Source organism: Peromyscus leucopus, chromosome 2 (genome assembly GCF_004664715.2).
Source record: "Peromyscus leucopus breed LL Stock chromosome 2, UCI_PerLeu_2.1, whole genome shotgun sequence".
NCBI lineage: Eukaryota > Metazoa > Chordata > Mammalia > Rodentia > Cricetidae > Peromyscus > Peromyscus leucopus.
Window position 1 is genome coordinate 99,596,023 of NC_051064.1, and position 18,394 is coordinate 99,614,416.

The window sequence follows — 18,394 nt, forward strand, 5'->3', positions numbered from 1 at the left end:
GGTGGTTTCACCATAAGTATTAAAGTTTGTTGTTGTTGTTGTTGTTTTGTCTCTCTGCTTTGAAGAGATTTTGTTTTCCGTTTCCATATTGATTGTGGTGGTTTTGCTTTACATGTGGCTTTATGCTGTTGGGGTCTTCATGGAAGGTTTGTATTTTGCCAGACTAGGAAGTTTCCACCATTCTTCAAGTATGCTCTCATCTACATTTTCTTTATCCTGCTTTTCAGGACATTGGTGCACAGCTGTGATATCTGTGGTGTTGGGTCTTGCTGTTTGCCCTCTGCTTTCTGTGTGCTGTGCACGGTAGACCTGCTTCTCATCTCTCCACTGCCCAGGCCTGTTCTCACGTTACTTGTCTGCCAAGCTTTCTCTTCACATCTCCACTTGGACCACGGCAGCTGTCGGTCCTCGAATTTACCCCTTTGCTTCTCTTACCTGTATCTTTCATTTCCCTGTTAAGATTTCCCGTTATTTGGAATAATTTTGTAATAACTATTCTGAAATATTTATTTCTCCCATCTTTCCAACATGTGTGCCATCTCAATAAAATTGAGGTTTCCTTGAGTCTTAGTGAATGAACTAAGTAATGTCAGACGGGACATTTTGTGTGGTGTACTGTAAGACTGATGCACACATTAGGGCCATATTTTACTTACCGAGCTTTTGAAGCTCTGGGAACTCACTTTTGTGAGTGGCGGTTCAAAGGGAAATTTAAGACTTTGTATATTGATCTGAATAGCCCCAGTTTGTGTTCAGCACTGCTGACTCCTCAGTCTCAGCAGCACAGCACGAGCTGGTAAGCAAGAAGATGGCTGCAAACTGCATGGCCCCATCAGAAAAATGCAGCTGCACCTCACTACAGGACAAATGCCAGTGGTCATCCCATAAGTGTCCCATAGAGAAGGGATGTCCTTATTACTGCAAAAGAAGAATGTGAGCCATAATTCTTTCTCGGGATTCTGTGGGAATTCTCTGTATAGCAGTTCAGTTGTAGAAGTAACAGTTCAGCTCATAGACTCAACTCAGGACAGACACATAGGTACACCAAGTGACAAGATGGCAACCATGAACCTCACCATGGTAGCCCCTTATAGGGTCCCATATTGATGGTGTTTGACTCCAGGGCATAGAAGCAGAAAGTTAAAGAGATCTCTGGCCTGTTGAAACTCATTTTTCTTGTATTTTGGCAAAAGAGAGTAAATTTTGGAATTTTGCTCCTGGCAAATGCTGTTATACGTTGCAAGAATAAAAAGACATGCTTTTATTTTATCTTGTCAGAGTTAAAATATTCGATCTGTGTCTTGCTACACAGTCACATGAGGTTGGGTGATGTGTCCCTTGGTGCAGCAATGGGAAATGATGACATTGAGACTGGGAACATCATGCCAGCCCAGTAATATTTCATTCCTTTATTTTGTATTTTCTATGGGTTTACATTTTGATATCTGGGTATAAACCAATAGAATTAAATGATACAATTTAGGTAAATTAAGATTTAATTCTGCTATTAGGAAACAGTCCTCACAAGCTGACCCACGACCTTCCCTTTGGGTTTTATGCTCCCCTTCATTCAGACTCCATGATAAGCACACATGGAGTCATGTTAGCAGTCATCTACTAGCATTCCATTTTCCACTGAGTAAACCTGTTGAGGAAAAGGGTGATCTGATGCCCCCATGTTGTTCAGTGAGATAATGACAAAACAAGGGCTTGAACCTACATGATTTGACTCAATACTTACTGTCTCCACAAATCCTGTGCAGAAGAAAAATGGCATTTGATAACTAGAGATATTTACTCCCAGACTTAGCATGACAGGCAAAACACAGAACAGTCTATAGTCAAATGAGTCCTATGGATTCTAGTAATCAATGGTGATATCATATGAAATCTAGATGGACAAGCGGCTCTGGGCCTAGCCTTTGATAGAAAGTGAAATCAATTGTGCAGTGCCTCGATGGAATGTTTAACAAATGTCTAGTGTAAGTAAAGGGATGAGATATTTAAAAAAAAATTAAAATGACATCATTTAAAACAGGATGAGGTCAGTGAAGAAGCTGGGCTGCTTGTTGAGCATGTGTGAACTGTACTTCTCTCCAACTCATAATTTCTTAGCTTTCTCTGTAGTAGTTCACAGAATTATTATAGGAATGTTACTCAAACAAGAAAAAGTCCTATCAGACTGAAGTGGGCATGTGATACACAGGTTAGATGTTAGCATGTTCTTTAAGCTAGCTGTAACAATGGGACCCCAACATACAATGGTTCTAAGTATACCTTATATGATTGTTGTATGTGGAAAATTACTTAATAAATTCCAAGTCACTGTTAGGATGTCTTATATGAGTTGATGCTCATTCCATTCTCTTTCTTTTCCTTTTATTCATCTTTAACATCTTATCAGATCAGACTCCTAAGAACACACTTGAATTTTTTCATATTAGGCAAGAATTTTGTGACCCATCTGCTGCATGACCCATCTGTGCTGTCTCAAGGCTCTGCTTCTCCATCTTTCTGTTGCTTCTATTACCATAGCCCTCCTCTAAATCACATTCTGTTCTTTAAATAGCCACAGTTATTTTGCTATTGCTTCTGCTATCATAGTTATTTATGCAAGCAAACCATTAAAAGGTTCTGTTTGTTTGTTTGTTTGTTTTTTGAGAGACAGGATTTCTCTGTGTAGCTTTGAGCCTTTCCTGGAACTCACTCTGTAGTCCAGGCTGGCCTCGAACTCACAGAGATCCACCTGCCTCTGCCTCCCAAGTGCTGGGATTAAAGGCGTGCGCCACCACCGCCCGGTCATTAAATGGTATTTTTATTTACTGTGAATTCCATGCTTGCAAGCCAGAGAGGTAGCTCAGTGGGTAAGGGCACTTGCTGCAAAACTTGGTAATGTGAATTCGATCACCTGGACTCACACAATGAGAGGAGAGAACAGACTCTGAAAATTGTCCACTGACCTCCACATGCACAACACCACCCATTACACACACACACACACACACACACACACACACACACACACAAACAAACAAACACATACACACGAGACACACATACACACAATCACACACACAGGAGACACACATATACACCATCAGTCAATCAATCAATTGATGTAAAAATATTTTTCTTATTCTGTGCTTGCTACAGCAGACTTGCACAGACAGACCTTGGTCTTTGGCAGGTGGTATACACTGTGTTCTCTGCCTTCCCTAGACTGCAGAATGCTGGAGTTAAAGAATTTGCTTATTTATTCAAATTTATGTACTCAAGCCTTCTTCTAGGGATACACACTATAACACCATCCACTCAGTGATTCCTGTTAATGAATTTGTATAGGTAAATTCCATTCTTGCTGTGAATTTGAGTTTAGTGCAGTAGCAAAGAAAAGAAAATCAAAACCATTTCCACAAACCAAGGGTTATCATTCACAAGGAAATGAGGACTTGTCAATATGATTACCATTTGCTGCATGTATGCTTACCATCCCTGGACACACATATATGAGCATACTCACCTCTAACCATTGCAATATCTTTCAGCTTGTGAAGAAGTATGGGAATGTTATCAGTCTGGATTTTGGAATCATGTCTTCAGTGATTATAAGTAGCCTGCCTTAATCAAAGAAGCCTTTACTAACCTGGATGAAAACTTTATGAGTCGCCCTATATTTCCTTTACAAAAACATATCTTTAATGAAAATGGTAAGTCTTTTATGTGTTGTAAGATATGTATTGCAATTTTCATGCTATATAAAAGGCACCTATATGCCTGATTCATACAACACTCCCATAAGCCAATCCCTTCATGAAATGCCATCATTAATGGGAGCTGGATACCATATTTCTTGAATGAAAGCACCCATAAGATGATTTGTAGTGTGTCCTAGTAGAGACTGAGTGAAACCACATGTTTAGTAAAACTAGCTATAGATGCTTTGATAGGAAGTAACCACAGCACCAAACACAGCCAGACATACAGCCCCAAACACAACCATTTTCCCAGTCCAACCCTAGGAAAACGGATGTAAGTCAGCTTCTCTTTCTATTACATCTTGCTTATAGCTGCTTGTATTCTATCATTAAAATCATGAGGATTTCTAAGCTCCTAGCTAATGCTATAATTTATTAGTATAAATACTTTATATTATCATCAAATAAAGTTATAAGTTGAAAACAGAATCTAAAATCTATTAATTCAACAAAACAGCATTTTAGATGCTTTCTGTGTGCTATAAGAAGCTAAGTGCTAGACATGGGTCTTAGAGTTACTGCTGCTGTGATGACATACCATGACCAAAGAAACTTGGGGAAGAAAAGGTTTATTTGGCTTATGCTTCCATATCACTGTTCATCATCAAAGGAAGTCAGGACAGAAATTCAGGGCAAGAATTTAGAGGCAGGAGCTGATGCAGAGGCCAGGGAGGAATACTGACTGTCTTGCTCCTCATGACTTATTCAGCCTGCTTTCTTATAGAATCCAGGACTAAAAGCCCAGGGTTGGCACCACCCACATGAGGTGGACCCTCCCACACTAAACACTAATTAAGAAAATGCCCTAGAGATGTGCCTATAGCCCTATATTATGGAGGCATTTTCTCAACTGAGGCTCCCTCTCTAGAATGAATTTAGCTTGTGTCACATTGACATAAAACCAGTCAGGACAGTATAAGTTAATAACAGGGATTTAAGTAGTAAAGTGGTATCAATAAAGAAAGCTTTTATCAGAGATGTCTAACATTGTCTAAGGATTCTGGAAAAGTTCCTCTGAGTAAATGACATCTAAAAAATAATTAGTCAAGGGAATATAATATCCTTGAAAGGACAAGAAGGAGCAAGGTATTAAGGACCTGAAAGACATCCAGTGTTGCATACATGATATTTAAAGAACATAATTAAGCGCATTGATACTTTTGACCTTGATCACAAGAGCACAAGCAATGTTTGCTAAATGTTGATTTTTATTCTAACACCTGGGAAAACTTTTGAGCAGAGGAGATCTTAGGATGTCAGGCAGAGACTAGAGAAAATGCATTAGGAAACCTGTTTTCAATATGAAGGGTGGGAGCTTACACACCACTCCAGTTGCAACACTAGACTGTGGATTAGACCAGGGTGATGGCATTGAAGCCTTATAAATGCAAATCCAGGCATGCCAGAGGGAAGCCAACATGACTCCAAGATCTAGATGCCAGGATGCTGAGAGAATTCCACCAGGAGTTTTATGGCTAACCTTGGTTGTCAACTTAACTGCATTTGGAATCAACTAAAGTCCTAGCAACTTGGCACACAAATGAAGAATTTTGCTTTATTGGGTTATTTGAGATGAGGAGACCCATCCTAAGTCTGGATCATTTGAGATCAGAAGACCCACTCTAAGTTTGAGCCACATCTTCTGTGGCAGCCCACATAAAAGGACATGGAAAAAGGAAACTTTTGCCTTTTGCTTTCTTGCCTTCACTCTCACTGGCAAGTTCAACTATCCTGCTGAAGAATTCCTTCACGGGTATTAGAATCTACTGCTTTAGGATTCCAATGAATACAGAAGACTAGATGAGACATCCATCCTCATGGATTGAACAATCATAGCATTATTGGCCTTTCTATTAGGAAACAGTCACTTTTGGACTAGCTTATAACCCATTCTAATAAATACCCCTTTAATATCTCTAGATTCATTCTATCATTGCTAGTCCTTTAGAGAAAAGGTTCTCAACCTGTGGGTCATGACCCTCTTGGGGGAATGGAACGACCTTTTCACAGGGGTCACCTAAGACCATTGCAAATATCAGATATTTACATTATTATTTATAACAGTATCTAAACTACAGTTGTGAACTAGCAACAATAATAATTATACAGTTGGGGGTCATTACAACATGAGCAACTATATTAAAGGTTGCAGCATTAGGAAGATTGATAACCACTGCTTTAGAGAACCTGAACTAGTGCAGATTGTGGTACCAGGAGTGGTTCCTGGCATTTAGCTTGACATAGATAAGAAGACTTATACATATTAATATATACATATATATTAATCAAAAATGTGGACACATTGAACACAAAGTATAGATGCATTGGTTCTGGGAAGACTTGAATTTGATCACCTCATTAACTACCTAATAACCACATTCCCTTACAAATTTTCCTTTTCCTTGTATCTCATTTTTCTATCCATCGTAATAGACCTGGAACATTCTGGTAATAAGCCTTTGGATTTTCTAAGAGTACTAAATTAAAGTATATATTAGAAATACTGACAAAACTGTGTGATGTTGCAAACCACCAGGAAATGCTAGCCATTATGCTCCCTGCTTTGTGATATTCTGCCTAGACAGCTGACAAGCCTTTTATTGGCCCTTCTCCTTCCATCATACCCATTCCCAACCAGTTTCTCAGGTAATTTTAGATCAGAATCACAATGCTATAACCCTGAATCTCTTCTTTCCAGGGTTGATCTTCTCCAGAGGCCAGACATGGAAGGAACAAAGAAGGTTTGCCCTGATGACACTGAGGAACTTTGGACTGGGAAAGAAGAGCTTAGAACAGCGCATGCAGGAGGAATCGCGACACCTTGTGGAGGCCATAGGAGAGGAGGGAGGTGGGCATCTCATGGGCAGGTGCTGGAGGTTGTGGCTCTTTCATTCACTGAAAAGATTCTAACTAAGTGTCTAAGTGCTTGTCCTGGGCCTGCACTGTGCTGAGCACTGAAGATGGAGCAGTGAACATGTAGCCATGACCCTGCCCCAGGTGTTCTGCAGCTAGGCACACAGATGGTCTTTAGACACAGGACTGCACTTAAGGCCTGGTCATCAGTCTGACTTCCCAGATACTGACAGATTCTTTGGTCTGTGTTAAGGCTCATAGCAAGCTATACCCAGAGCCTTTTATGGTTCTCTGTTATATGGAATTAAGAAACCAATATCTTTGAAAGATGTGTCTTTTTCTTTATCCACTTCCAGGACAACCTTTTGACCCTCACTTCAAGATCAACAATGCTGTTTCCAATATCATTTGTTCCATCACTTTTGGTGAACGCTTTGAGTACCATGACCGTCAGTTTCAGAAGCTGCTGAGGTTACTGGATGAGGCCATGTGTTTGGGTACCTCACTGATGGTCCATGTAAGCATTCTGGCTTCCTTTAATTTGGGAGAAAGTTGGGCTGTGGCTAATTCAAGTAGAGGTAGGTTCTTTCATTTTGTTCTCAGAACTTTTTGAAGATAAATATAATGTCTTCAAGTTGAGTTTGATACAAACTGATCTTTTGATTTGGAAGTTTTTGATAAGAAAACTTACTGTGTACAAAGTGTTTCTAATATTTTAATGAAGTACCAAAATTTATGTGATATTTATGTATGTCCAAATCCTGCTTTTTTTTAAAGTATGGAGATATTATTGTTGATTTTGCTCCTCTCTCTCCCATACCTTATATCTTACATGCATAACCCAAGTATACTTTCTAGCTCTCCTCCAGTGTACAATGCTCCTCTTTATTAACCCTTTGTCATTGTTCATTAATCTTTTCTCAATGGTTAGAAATTTAGTTGTTTCTCACTTAAAGTTTTTATTAATAACATTGTTGTGAATATTTTAAGTGTTCATGTTGCCATATCCACTCATTTTTCTTATATTTTCATTTAGACATAAGAGGTAAGTAAACATTAAAAACTCGTTTCACTATTTAGATGTCCATTTACTTGAAGCTGTCAATATTGTAATGCCTTAGATGTAGCCCTTTGGGATCCAATCTTTACCCCCATGTTGCTGGGCTCTATGTCCCTATGCTTATCCCTATATAAATGTTTGTCTTAGAATTGGCCTTAGCTATCTCTGAAATGTCTGATAGGTTGAGCTTTCATCTTTATTTGGTTCTAGGAGCTTGGCATTTTTCTCCATATTTTTTCAATGAGCCACTGTTATTCAAGAATTTATTTTTCAGTGTCTATATATTTGTGTATTCTCAGTAACTGGAGGGACCAGTCTCCAGTCACCACCAGGGTATGCCAAAAAAAAATCATGAATGCAGCAAAGGATAGACTTTTTCTATCTGAGGGGAAAAATAAGGAAACACATGCTTTTTGATGGTAACTTTTCTCTTTTACTATATCTTGAAAAAATCCTCTCTGAAAAACTCTCTCTACATAAATAATTCCACATTGTTACATTCTCCAAACATTCTCCACACAGCCCACATACCTATTTTGCATATTTACATCACTTTTCTGTACAGCTCCATTTTCCATGACATCTCTTTTTTACATAGCTTTACATCTGTCTTCTATACACATTACTTCTCTCTACTCTGCTACATTCCTCTCCATGTTATTACATCATTTATTCATTCTTTACTCATTCATCCTCTCATTCATTCACTCTCTCACATTACTCCTTCTGCATACTCAGCTACATCTCCTTTTCAGTACACACACACACACACACACACACACACACACACACACACAGACTACTTTCCCAGCCAAACTCTGGACAAATATATGTTATATTTTCAGGGTTCGACCCATTCTCATAAAACATGATAAGTCACAGTTTCTCTCAGGCTAGGTAGGTTACATTGACTGGCCAGTGAGCAACACTTGGCTGTACATGTAATTCTTTCACAGACAGAACAAAGGTGACTTGAAATTCAGGACTTAACAATAACAATTGGCTGAACCTTGAGCCTATAACGTAAACTGGGAGTATGTGCAGAAAGCCAACTACTGAGAGAATTATATCTACTAAAGTTGCTTTGTGTCTGACATTGGTTTAACAGACACTTGGGAACTTGTCCTTGTGTATTTTCTGCAGGGGCAGCTTAGTTTGCTTTGAATTTGATCTGAAGTCAGTACAATCAGTAACTCCAGGGCTTCATCAAGTGGGGATTCCCATCTAGTGGGTCAACCTGTTAAATACTAGTCATCACCTGCTGTATATTCCCACGGACCTCAGCAATGTAGTTTCTGTAGTGTTTCTTGCTGTTCATTTTAAGTTTCATTACACTATGGTCTATTTGGATATAACAATATTTCATTCTTTTGTATTTAGCAAGACTTGAGTCTTTATTTTAGAGAAAATTTCAGGTGCAGCTAGGAAGAAAATATTTTATTTAATTTGATGGAAAGAATCCTCTCCAGATGTCTGTTAAGTCCATTAGATCTATGGTGCAGTTTAGTGATGTGGATATCGTTCTATATAAATAAAACACTGAAGGCCAGTGACCAGGCAGGACGTAGGTGGCCAGGCAGGAAGTAGGTGGGACAAGGAGAGAGGAGAATTCTGGGAAGCGGAAGGCTGAGGGGAGAGACACTGCAGCCACCGCCAGGATAAGCAGCATGTGAAGATGCCGGTAAGCCACCAGCCACGTGGCAAGGTATAGATTTATAGAAATGGGTTAATTTAAGATAAAAGAACAATTAGCAAGAAGCCTGCCATGGCCATACAGTTTATAAGTGATATAAGCATCTGAGTGATTATTTTATAAGTGGATTGTGGGACTGCAGGGCTTGGGGAACCTGGAGAGAACCCTCCAGCAACAAATGGCGCCCAACGTGGGGCACGAACACATGACCCTGAGATTAAGAGTCTCATGCTCTACCGACTGAGAGGGCACCAGACCTCATTACAAATGGCTGTGAGCCATCATGTGGTTGTTGGGAATTGAACTCAGGACCTTTGGAAGAACAGCCAGTGTTCTTAACCTCTGAGCCATCTCTCCAGCCCTGCTGAGAAACATTAGGTGACTGTCCAGGCTGCCAGCTGTCTTGGTTTACTTTTGCAAGATTCCCGAAAGTTGCTTGCATCCATCTACCATTTCTCAGGTACCATTATGTTCCTTCTCAGGTCTTTGATGTGGTTGAAAACTAGATAGTTGTAATTTCCTCAGTTATGATAAAAGATAAGTTAGATATAAAACCTTAAACTCACAAATATAAGATAGATAGGACATCTTCTTTAATATTGTAACTATAATTCTTGCTCAGTAATTGTTTTGTTATATGTAATTTTACCATGTTAAAGTTAAAACCTTACTTTTTAAAAAAAGAAGAAAAGGGGAAATGATGTGGATATCGTTCTATATAAATAAAACACTGATGGCCAGTGACCAGGCAGGACGTAGGTGGCCAGGCAGGAAGTAGGTGGGACAAGGAGAGAGGAGAATTCTGGGAAGCGGAAGGCTGAGGGGAGAGACACTGCAGCCACCGCCAGGACAAGCAGCATGTGAAGATGCCGGTAAGCCACCAGCCACGTGGCAAGGCATAGATTTATAGAAATGGGTTAATTTAAGATAAAAGAACAATTAGCAAGAAGCCTGCCACGGCCATACAGTTTATAAGTGATATAAGCATCTGAGTGATTATTTTATAAGTGGATTGTGGGACTGCGGGGCTTGGGGAACCTGGAGAGAACCCTCCAGCAACAGTTTAGCTCTGAGATTTCTCTCTTGGTTTTTTATTTGGGATGTCCTATGCAGGAATGGGAGTGGAGTGCTGACATTACCACAATTATTGCATGAGAATCTGTCTGGACTTTGTATTCCTTGTTATTTGTTTTATGAAATTGAGAGTCCAAAATTTTGGTGCATATATATTTACAATTGTTCTAATTGACGAATTGTTCCCTCTATGGAAGTGTAGTGGCCTTCTTTATCTCTTTTAGCTAATTTTAATTTAACATCAGAATAGCTAGTCCAGCTTGTTTCCAGTTTCTGTTTGCTTCATGGATAAGGTTATCACTGAAAGAGGTTAACTAGTTACAGTAATTCTGTCAGTTTTTTCCTGGTTGCTTGGATTATTTGGTTTTTTCTTTGCCCTTGATTACTATTAAGGTTTGGCTTGTTTACTGTGTTAGACATGATGGATTCCTTCCTAGCTCTTCTTCATTCAGCTGTTCTCATTAAATTTATTCTTTCCTGTGTTCTCATGATTGAGCCTCATCTTTCTTCCTTCTCTGTGTGTAGCACTCAATTAAGCATTTTCTTCAGTGTTGCCTTGGTGGTCATTGTGGTCATTGGATGTCAGTGGGAATTTTTTAATTTAATTATGTGTGTGTCGGGAGGTGTGCATGTGGGTGTGGGTGCCAGGCTTGTGCAGCCAATACCTTTACTAACTGAGCCATCCCCTGGGATGAACCCTTTAAAACTTTAAATATTGCTTCTTTCCTTTACAGTTTGGATTTCCCATGGAGATATTTTTATTTGGTCATATTTGTTTTGGGATCTCAATGACTCTTGTATTTGAATGTCTGTTTCTTTGACTTGGGAAATGTTCTGCTGTAATATCATTGAATTCATCCTCCATCCCTTTACTTTTTATCTCAGCTTCTGAATAAAGTCCTGCACATTCTTAGGCTTAGTCTCTTGATCATATTATGGTTCTTCTACATTCTGGCTGTGGTCATTATTTACATTGTTAGTTACTGCTGTTGGAATGTAGCTTTTCATCAGCAGTGTTCTCCCTTCGGGATCTTCTCTTTGCTGGAGACTGTTGATGTTTTCTGATGAGGTTTTTTGGTTTTATTTTCTGTTTTGTTTTGTCTTGTTTTTTATTCAACTTTAAAATTCCAACATTTCTATTTGTTTGTTGTTTGTTTTTATAAACTCTCCATTTCCTTGCCGTATTTTCTCCTATTCTGCCCAGTTTTCATCTTTAAGCTACCTCTGTCCTCCTTTCCCCTGTTTCCTCAGTTCGGCTGACCTTCACTTCTAGAGCCCATACTGGATTCCTCCACCTGTTTGCATCTCCGTCAGTCTCTGATCATTTTGACCAGAAAATACTTGGACACCCAATATTTGACATATTTCAAGGTCTTTGAGTTGAGTTATGATTTTTAGAGGCATCATCTCACCCTTTTCATTTCTTGCATTTGTTTTACTGTATGCATCTATTGATCGGGGTATCTGTTCTGGATTCTTTGCAATGATCTTCATATTGGCAGCCTGTTCTTGAAGGCTAGCATTGCTTTGCAAGTGGAAAGAAACTGCTCTAGCAGCAATGTTAAACTATACAGATATAAAAACACACCTAAAATTATTGATTGTTCACCAACATGTGTCTGTTGAAATGATAATGTGAAGGGTACTGTGCAATTTGCTATGAAAACAAAATTATTTAAGGTACATGTGGAAACATAAATAAGTGAGATAAAGGGAGGAGACCAGAAAAGGGAGAGAAAGAAGAAAAACAAGGTTCAATAACAAGTGAGTGGAGAGAAGTGTTATAAAGGAGAAGAGACAAAATATGAGAGATTTTGGGGAGAGCAATCAAAAATATTTTTCAGTAGTTGAAATAAAATCAAATGTAAGAAAATAAGTAAAATATAAAAGTATTATTTTTAAGTCAATAAAGTCAAAATATTGTTAAATGCAAGGGGTTTATACAAATGCACAGGGTTATAAAAATAATTTATGAAAAGAAAACTCTTATTGTCTACAAATGAAAACAAGATAAATAACATTAGATGAATTCATGAAGGGAAATAAAATCTAAAAAATGTAGTAGTAATAATAATGATGATGATAATAAAAGTGTCCACTTAAAAATCTTGCAAATATAAAGAAAAAACGGAGACAAAAGAGAGCAATAAAGAAAAAGCAACTGACTCAGGTGTGTTCTGAGTCATCAAAAATTGGAGGCTTCTGGTTACATGCATGGAGGAGGTGAGGTGAGTCTATGGACTCCTGTCTTGCCTTTGGCTTATGCTGTTCCTGAGTCTGTACTGGAGCAAGCATCTCTTGTCTTCAGAATTGTCTTCACAGATGCTCTTTTCCTTCTGTGGGTAACAGCGGCCTCTGCAGACTGTAATTAACTTTGCATTTTGTGATCAGGGCACATCTTATACCATCAAGATTTCCTACATTAAAACCCCTGGTGAGACTCACAGGTGGAGGTGTATCCCAAGTGTGTTGGGAGTGTGGGAATCAAGAAGACCTGCCTTCACATATTTAGGGCCCCTGACTACTGATCACCATGCTGCAGGAATGCCCCTCTACATGTCACGCAAACCCCTGGAATCTCAGAGTTACTGGATTCTACAGAAATGAACCACAGGAGGATAGCTCCATGATTTGACCTAGCCCATGATCTCAGACTCAGAAATATCAAATTCCAGTGTTAATTTCAGTTGATAAGCTCAATTTGTAGCCACTGCAGGTGTGGCTATCTCCCCTTACATACTTCCCAGCTGATCTCACTTCTTGACACCTTCATCCTTTGGCCCTTCAGTGTCTTGATGACATGAGGAACAGAATTGGGACAACTACTAAGTGCTATGCCAATGTGTGTCCTAGAGTGGAAACAATTGGACCAGTGCAAAGTAGTCTTAAGCTGGTGTGTTTTGCATGGAATGTTGAAATGCCTACCAGTTATAAGGAAAAACAGCATTCCAGATGTTCCCACAGTTCCAGTGTAGGGGATAAAGAGGGAAAGTCAAGACTTTCTTGAAACAGAAAGTGACTTTATGTTGTCTCCATGATCATGTTCTTTTCCCTAATTAGTTCTATAACATCTTCCCATGGATAATGAAACATCTTCCTGGACAACACCAAAGAATAATAGCTACCTGGGGAAAACTGAAATCACATGTTTCTGATATAGTTGACAATCACCGCAAAGACTGGAACCCAGATGAGCCGAGAGACTTCATTGATGCTTTCCTCAAGGAAATGACAAAGGTGGGGAAAATGCTGTCTGTGTCTTCTTTCAGAAAGAGAGGTGTAGAATAGCTTCCATTGAGTCAGCAGCAGGCTACCACAAAGGAGGGCTTAGTATAGCAGAGATTTATTCTCTCATAGTTCTAGATCATCTCTGTAATCCTGCTATCCAGGCAAGCTACTTTGGGAGACATTAGAAAATTCATTGCCTGTGTCTCCAGTCTCCTAGGGAACATTGATGTTTGTTTCTGTAGCTCCCTGCTCCATCTTTAATGCCAATATTGCAATACCTCTTTCCTTTCTGATCCCTTTACATCTCATTTCTCCTGTTCTAACCCTAGAGACCCCTCTCATAAGGATAGCTCAGGATAACCTTTCCTCCTGAAATTAGTGGACATTGGGTAACATGCCATGGTTGCAAGGATGAAAATATGAAGGCCTTTGTAGATCATTACTTAACACACCCTTGGAAGTAAAACATAGGAGTAATAATTTGTAAATGCATGGTAACATAACCATGCTGGTAGATCAGAGAGACAGAACAAGCCACAGCTATCTCACCTTGCCAATTCCTCAGCTGGTCCTGTTTCCTCAGGCTGGAAGCCTCTGAGTCCTTATCCAGAATGAATCTCAGCTGAACTGTGTTGTTCCAAAGCCAGAAAGCTTAACCAGCCAAATGCTTAACCAGGCCAAATGCTTAACCAGCCAAATGCTTCTGGACCTCACGCCTTATATACCTTTCTGCTTTCTACCACCACTCCCTGGGATTAAAGGCTTGCTTTCTGGATTAACAGTGCGATGAGTCACCATGCCTGTCTGTATCCTTGAACACATGCATTTCTGCCTCTGGAATGCTAGGATTAAAGGTGTGTGCTACCACTGCCTATCCTTTATGTCTAATATTGTAGCTGCTCTGTCTCTGACCCCAGATAAGTTTATTAGCATGCACAGTATTTGGGGGAGTACAATACCACACACATCAGCACTATTCAATAATAGATCAAGGCAAGAAGACACTGAGGGAACATATTAGTTAACTTTGCATCATTGTGATAACAATATGTGGCAGCAACAACTGAATAAAGCAAAAATGTATTCTGGTCAAGTTTTAGGATGTTTCAATTCATCATGGTGAATAGCAAAGCAGCTCAGCTCATGGGGCAGAAGGGTATGGTGGAGGCTTTCACATCACTGTGCAGCAGGAAGCAGCAAGCAAGGAAGGCACCATGGGTTTGGTGTAACTCTAAGAGTTACCCTCCCTCCCTACAGGCATCAAGTTCCTTCAGCCAGATGCTATATTCCTATTTCTAGGAACTTCCCCAAATACTATCGGTGTAAGGAACCAAGTATTTAATACATGAGCCTGTTGGGGAACATCTTGAATTCAAGCCATGCTGTAAAATGTAAGGCCTTGATCCTAGTAGACCTCTGGCAAATACATATCATTGAATTTGTCATACAAGCTTCAGCTTACTGGATTATGGACTCCTCTGCCTGGAGCACAATGGTAAATGAGAGAGAGGGGGGGATTATCTTCTCTCTTATTTCGTCTTCCTGGCATAGTATTCATTGGAGTAATATTTATGCTCAGAAGAGGAGACAGATCATTTACCATATGAAGTATAGGTATGAGAACAACAATGCTAAGAGCAGTATTAGCAAACTGATGCTTCTAGAGGAAGTGAGCAAAGGTGATGTTTTGCCATGAAGAACTATTGAGGGAATCAGTGAGGTTTTGACTTTGCAAGATGATGCAGATTGGAGAATCATTGAATACAGAAAATTCATATTAACCTTTCTGGTATTAGCAAAGTCACCTGTTGAATATCAAAGGGAGCATCACTCTGAATGACTTAATGCAATTCATTCTTCAGGGTGAGGACCGGTGTTATGAGACAATGGCAAATAATCTGAATAAAGAAATCCACACTGTCTTTTATAGTACCCAGACAAGACTACTAAAAGTTTCAATGAAGGAAACCTCATCTGCAGCACTCTGGACCTCTTCCTTGCTGGAACAGAGACAACATCCACGATACTGCGCTGGGCTCTGCTCTACATGGCCATCAACCCAGAAGTCCAAGGTGAGCACATTGTGACTGCATTTAACTCAGGCAGGATGGAGTAAGAAGACAGCATGGTGGAGTGAGAAGAGGTGGAGCAGCTGTGAGGCACTGTGCACTTGGGAAAAGGCACATCCTGAACTGATCTCTTAGGACTATAATTGTTCCAGGAGCGCAGATATTACAGTCTGTGCCATCAGCAATCTTGGAGTTCAGGAGTAAAGAGAGAAGTCAGTTTAAATTGCGGTATGTTCCAGCAAAGAGTGGATTTATCACACAGCATTCATCCACACCCTCCTTCATTTATGACAATCCTTCCCAGCTTGAGTACTGTCCTAATTCTTTTTTCTGGTATTTGATATCTTGTGATATGCACCTCTCTGCCAGCTCAGGGATCTGCCTGTCTCTGCCTCACAAGTGCTGGGATGACAAACAAGTGCAGACTTCCACATCTGGCTTTCTTGCCTTTGTTCTGTAATTCCAACTCATGTTCTCATGTTTGTATGGCAATCAATTTACTCTAAGTTATCCACACACAAATGTTATTAATACATATTATATGTATCTATATTATGCATATCTGGACTACTATCTAAAATGCCTTTCTTGATGAAGGTTCCATTTTGAAGAAAGCTTAAAGCATATTGAGTTACAGTTTAGGCTTGCTTTCTTAAAAAAAAAGATTCTAGGATATCAGTATATTTTTTTAAAGCTTTTAAAATATATTGTTTATTTTGCATGCGTATGAGCATACTTGCACATTCTCTTTCCCTGTGCACATACGGAGATCAAATAACTTAAGGAAGTTGGTCTTTTCCATCATGTGGGTTAATCACATATCATCAGGTTTAGCAATAAGTGCTCAGTCATCTCACCATCCAGTATATTAATTGATCGAAGTTAATTTGTGTTCATTTTGTAGTATTAATAGTAGTCAACAGTTGGAGGCATCCAGGATATTCATTGACCATGAGTAAAGTTCAATACAGAAGTTCAGCGCCCAAGGAAAAACATCTTGATGCATGCATGAATATGGAAGACAAATACCTTGTATATTTAACTATACAATTTCTCTAGAATAGTTAAATTTGTAAACACAGAAGGTAGAATACAAGAGAGATAAACCAAGAATTGTGAAGAACTAGTTATTTTGCGAGATAAACTGGTTCTGTCATTCTTTATTGGGGGATTTATTAAGGCAACTCCATGTAGTTAAAATTGAGGTTTATTTTGGGGTAATTCACAGCAAGTAAAGGGATTGGTTACAGGATCCAGGAGAGGTGAAGTGCAGTCCAGTGGTTTTCTCTGGAGAACTCTGCTTGGTCTACCATCCAGCATCCAGGACCACCAGGAACCAAGAGATCTTGGATCTTAAGGGCTCCCGTCATGGCCACGCCTCAGGGACAGGTCATAGGTAGGTGTGACAGTTATCGGAAGACTCACTGGGTTTAGTACTTCCAGATCAAAGCTGGAACAGCTACCTACTACATCTCCCCCTTTTGTCTAAATAAGAAAGTTCTAACCTAATACAAAACTATATACAATAGGAATGATTATCAAATATTGTCTAGGAGGAATAAGGGATAATGGCCTAGACAAGATGGAATTACCACCGACACGAACAGTATCAAAACAATAGGCACATACTAAAATCCAGAGAAGTCTGGAGCATAGGTAAATGGCACATTACAAAGAACATTCTAAAAGGTGTCCTATCCTAAAGAACCTAAATCTAATACTTAATATGTTCTAGCTAAGATACAAGAAGATTGTAACTATAACTGTTAGCCTTCAGTCCCATCAAAGGCCTGAGAAGGAATATAATAATACTGGAGAAACAGGAGAAGGATGCAAGCAACTTTTGGGAGTCTTGCAAGAGTAGACAGAGACAGCTGGCAGCCAGGACAGTCACCTAAATTTCTCAGCATTGTTGGTGCATTCAAATTGGCTACAGGCCTAGAGTATCTGTCAGTCCGTTTTACTGTCAGAAGTTGAGGCAAGGCAGTTCTTTGCCCAGTAGTCCATTTTGTGCTAAGGTGAAGATAAACTTCCAAACAGAAATGTCTCAGAAGCACAACATTCTCTCGGGATCAGATTGGTGCTGCCAGGAGCAATTGTGTCTCTTGTCAACAGAATTCCAAGTTATCAAAACATTTAAATGCCATATTCTGCAGGTCTACGAAGTGTTTGAAGATTACCTATCTATCTGACATATGTTTCTGTAAGTCTGGAGAACCTAATATAACTATAGAGATGCCAAGCATACGTGACTATAAATCTGTAAGTCTTATCTACCTAGATAACCTAAGGACTAAGGCTTCATGTAAACAGAGTAAAAGTCTGTAAGCAAATGTATAGTAAAAGAACAATGACTTCCAAATTGTGACAATACAAAAAATAGCTAAAGCAGAGAGGTAGGAATATATAGTACAATTTGCAATATGACAATAATCCTAAATATATATTAATATACCAAGTATCCTAAACAGAGGTAGAACATACATACAGTATGACAAATATTTTACATTTGTTTCAATATACAAAACATTTCAAATAAGTGTAAAAATATATGTACATTACAACAAATATGGTTCTGTATTTGTATCAATATACAAATTATCTGGAATAAGAATATAAAAATACTTTACATTTGTATCAGTATACAAGAATCCATAACAGT

At 39.1% G+C, this 18,394-nt stretch overlaps 1 protein-coding gene across 1 annotated transcript in view; it reads left to right on the forward strand.

The window, feature by feature from the left end:
- LOC114693759 (cytochrome P450 2J3-like) overlaps window positions 1–18,394 on the forward strand; it is a 29,861-nt gene that overhangs the window by 3,162 nt on the left and 8,305 nt on the right. The window contains 6 exon segments of the mRNA XM_028870292.2: window positions 3,546–3,618; window positions 3,621–3,707; window positions 6,454–6,603; window positions 6,965–7,125; window positions 13,496–13,672; window positions 15,594–15,735. Of these exon segments, the coding sequence (XP_028726125.1) occupies window positions 3,546–3,618; window positions 3,621–3,707; window positions 6,454–6,603; window positions 6,965–7,125; window positions 13,496–13,672; window positions 15,594–15,735 (790 nt within the window).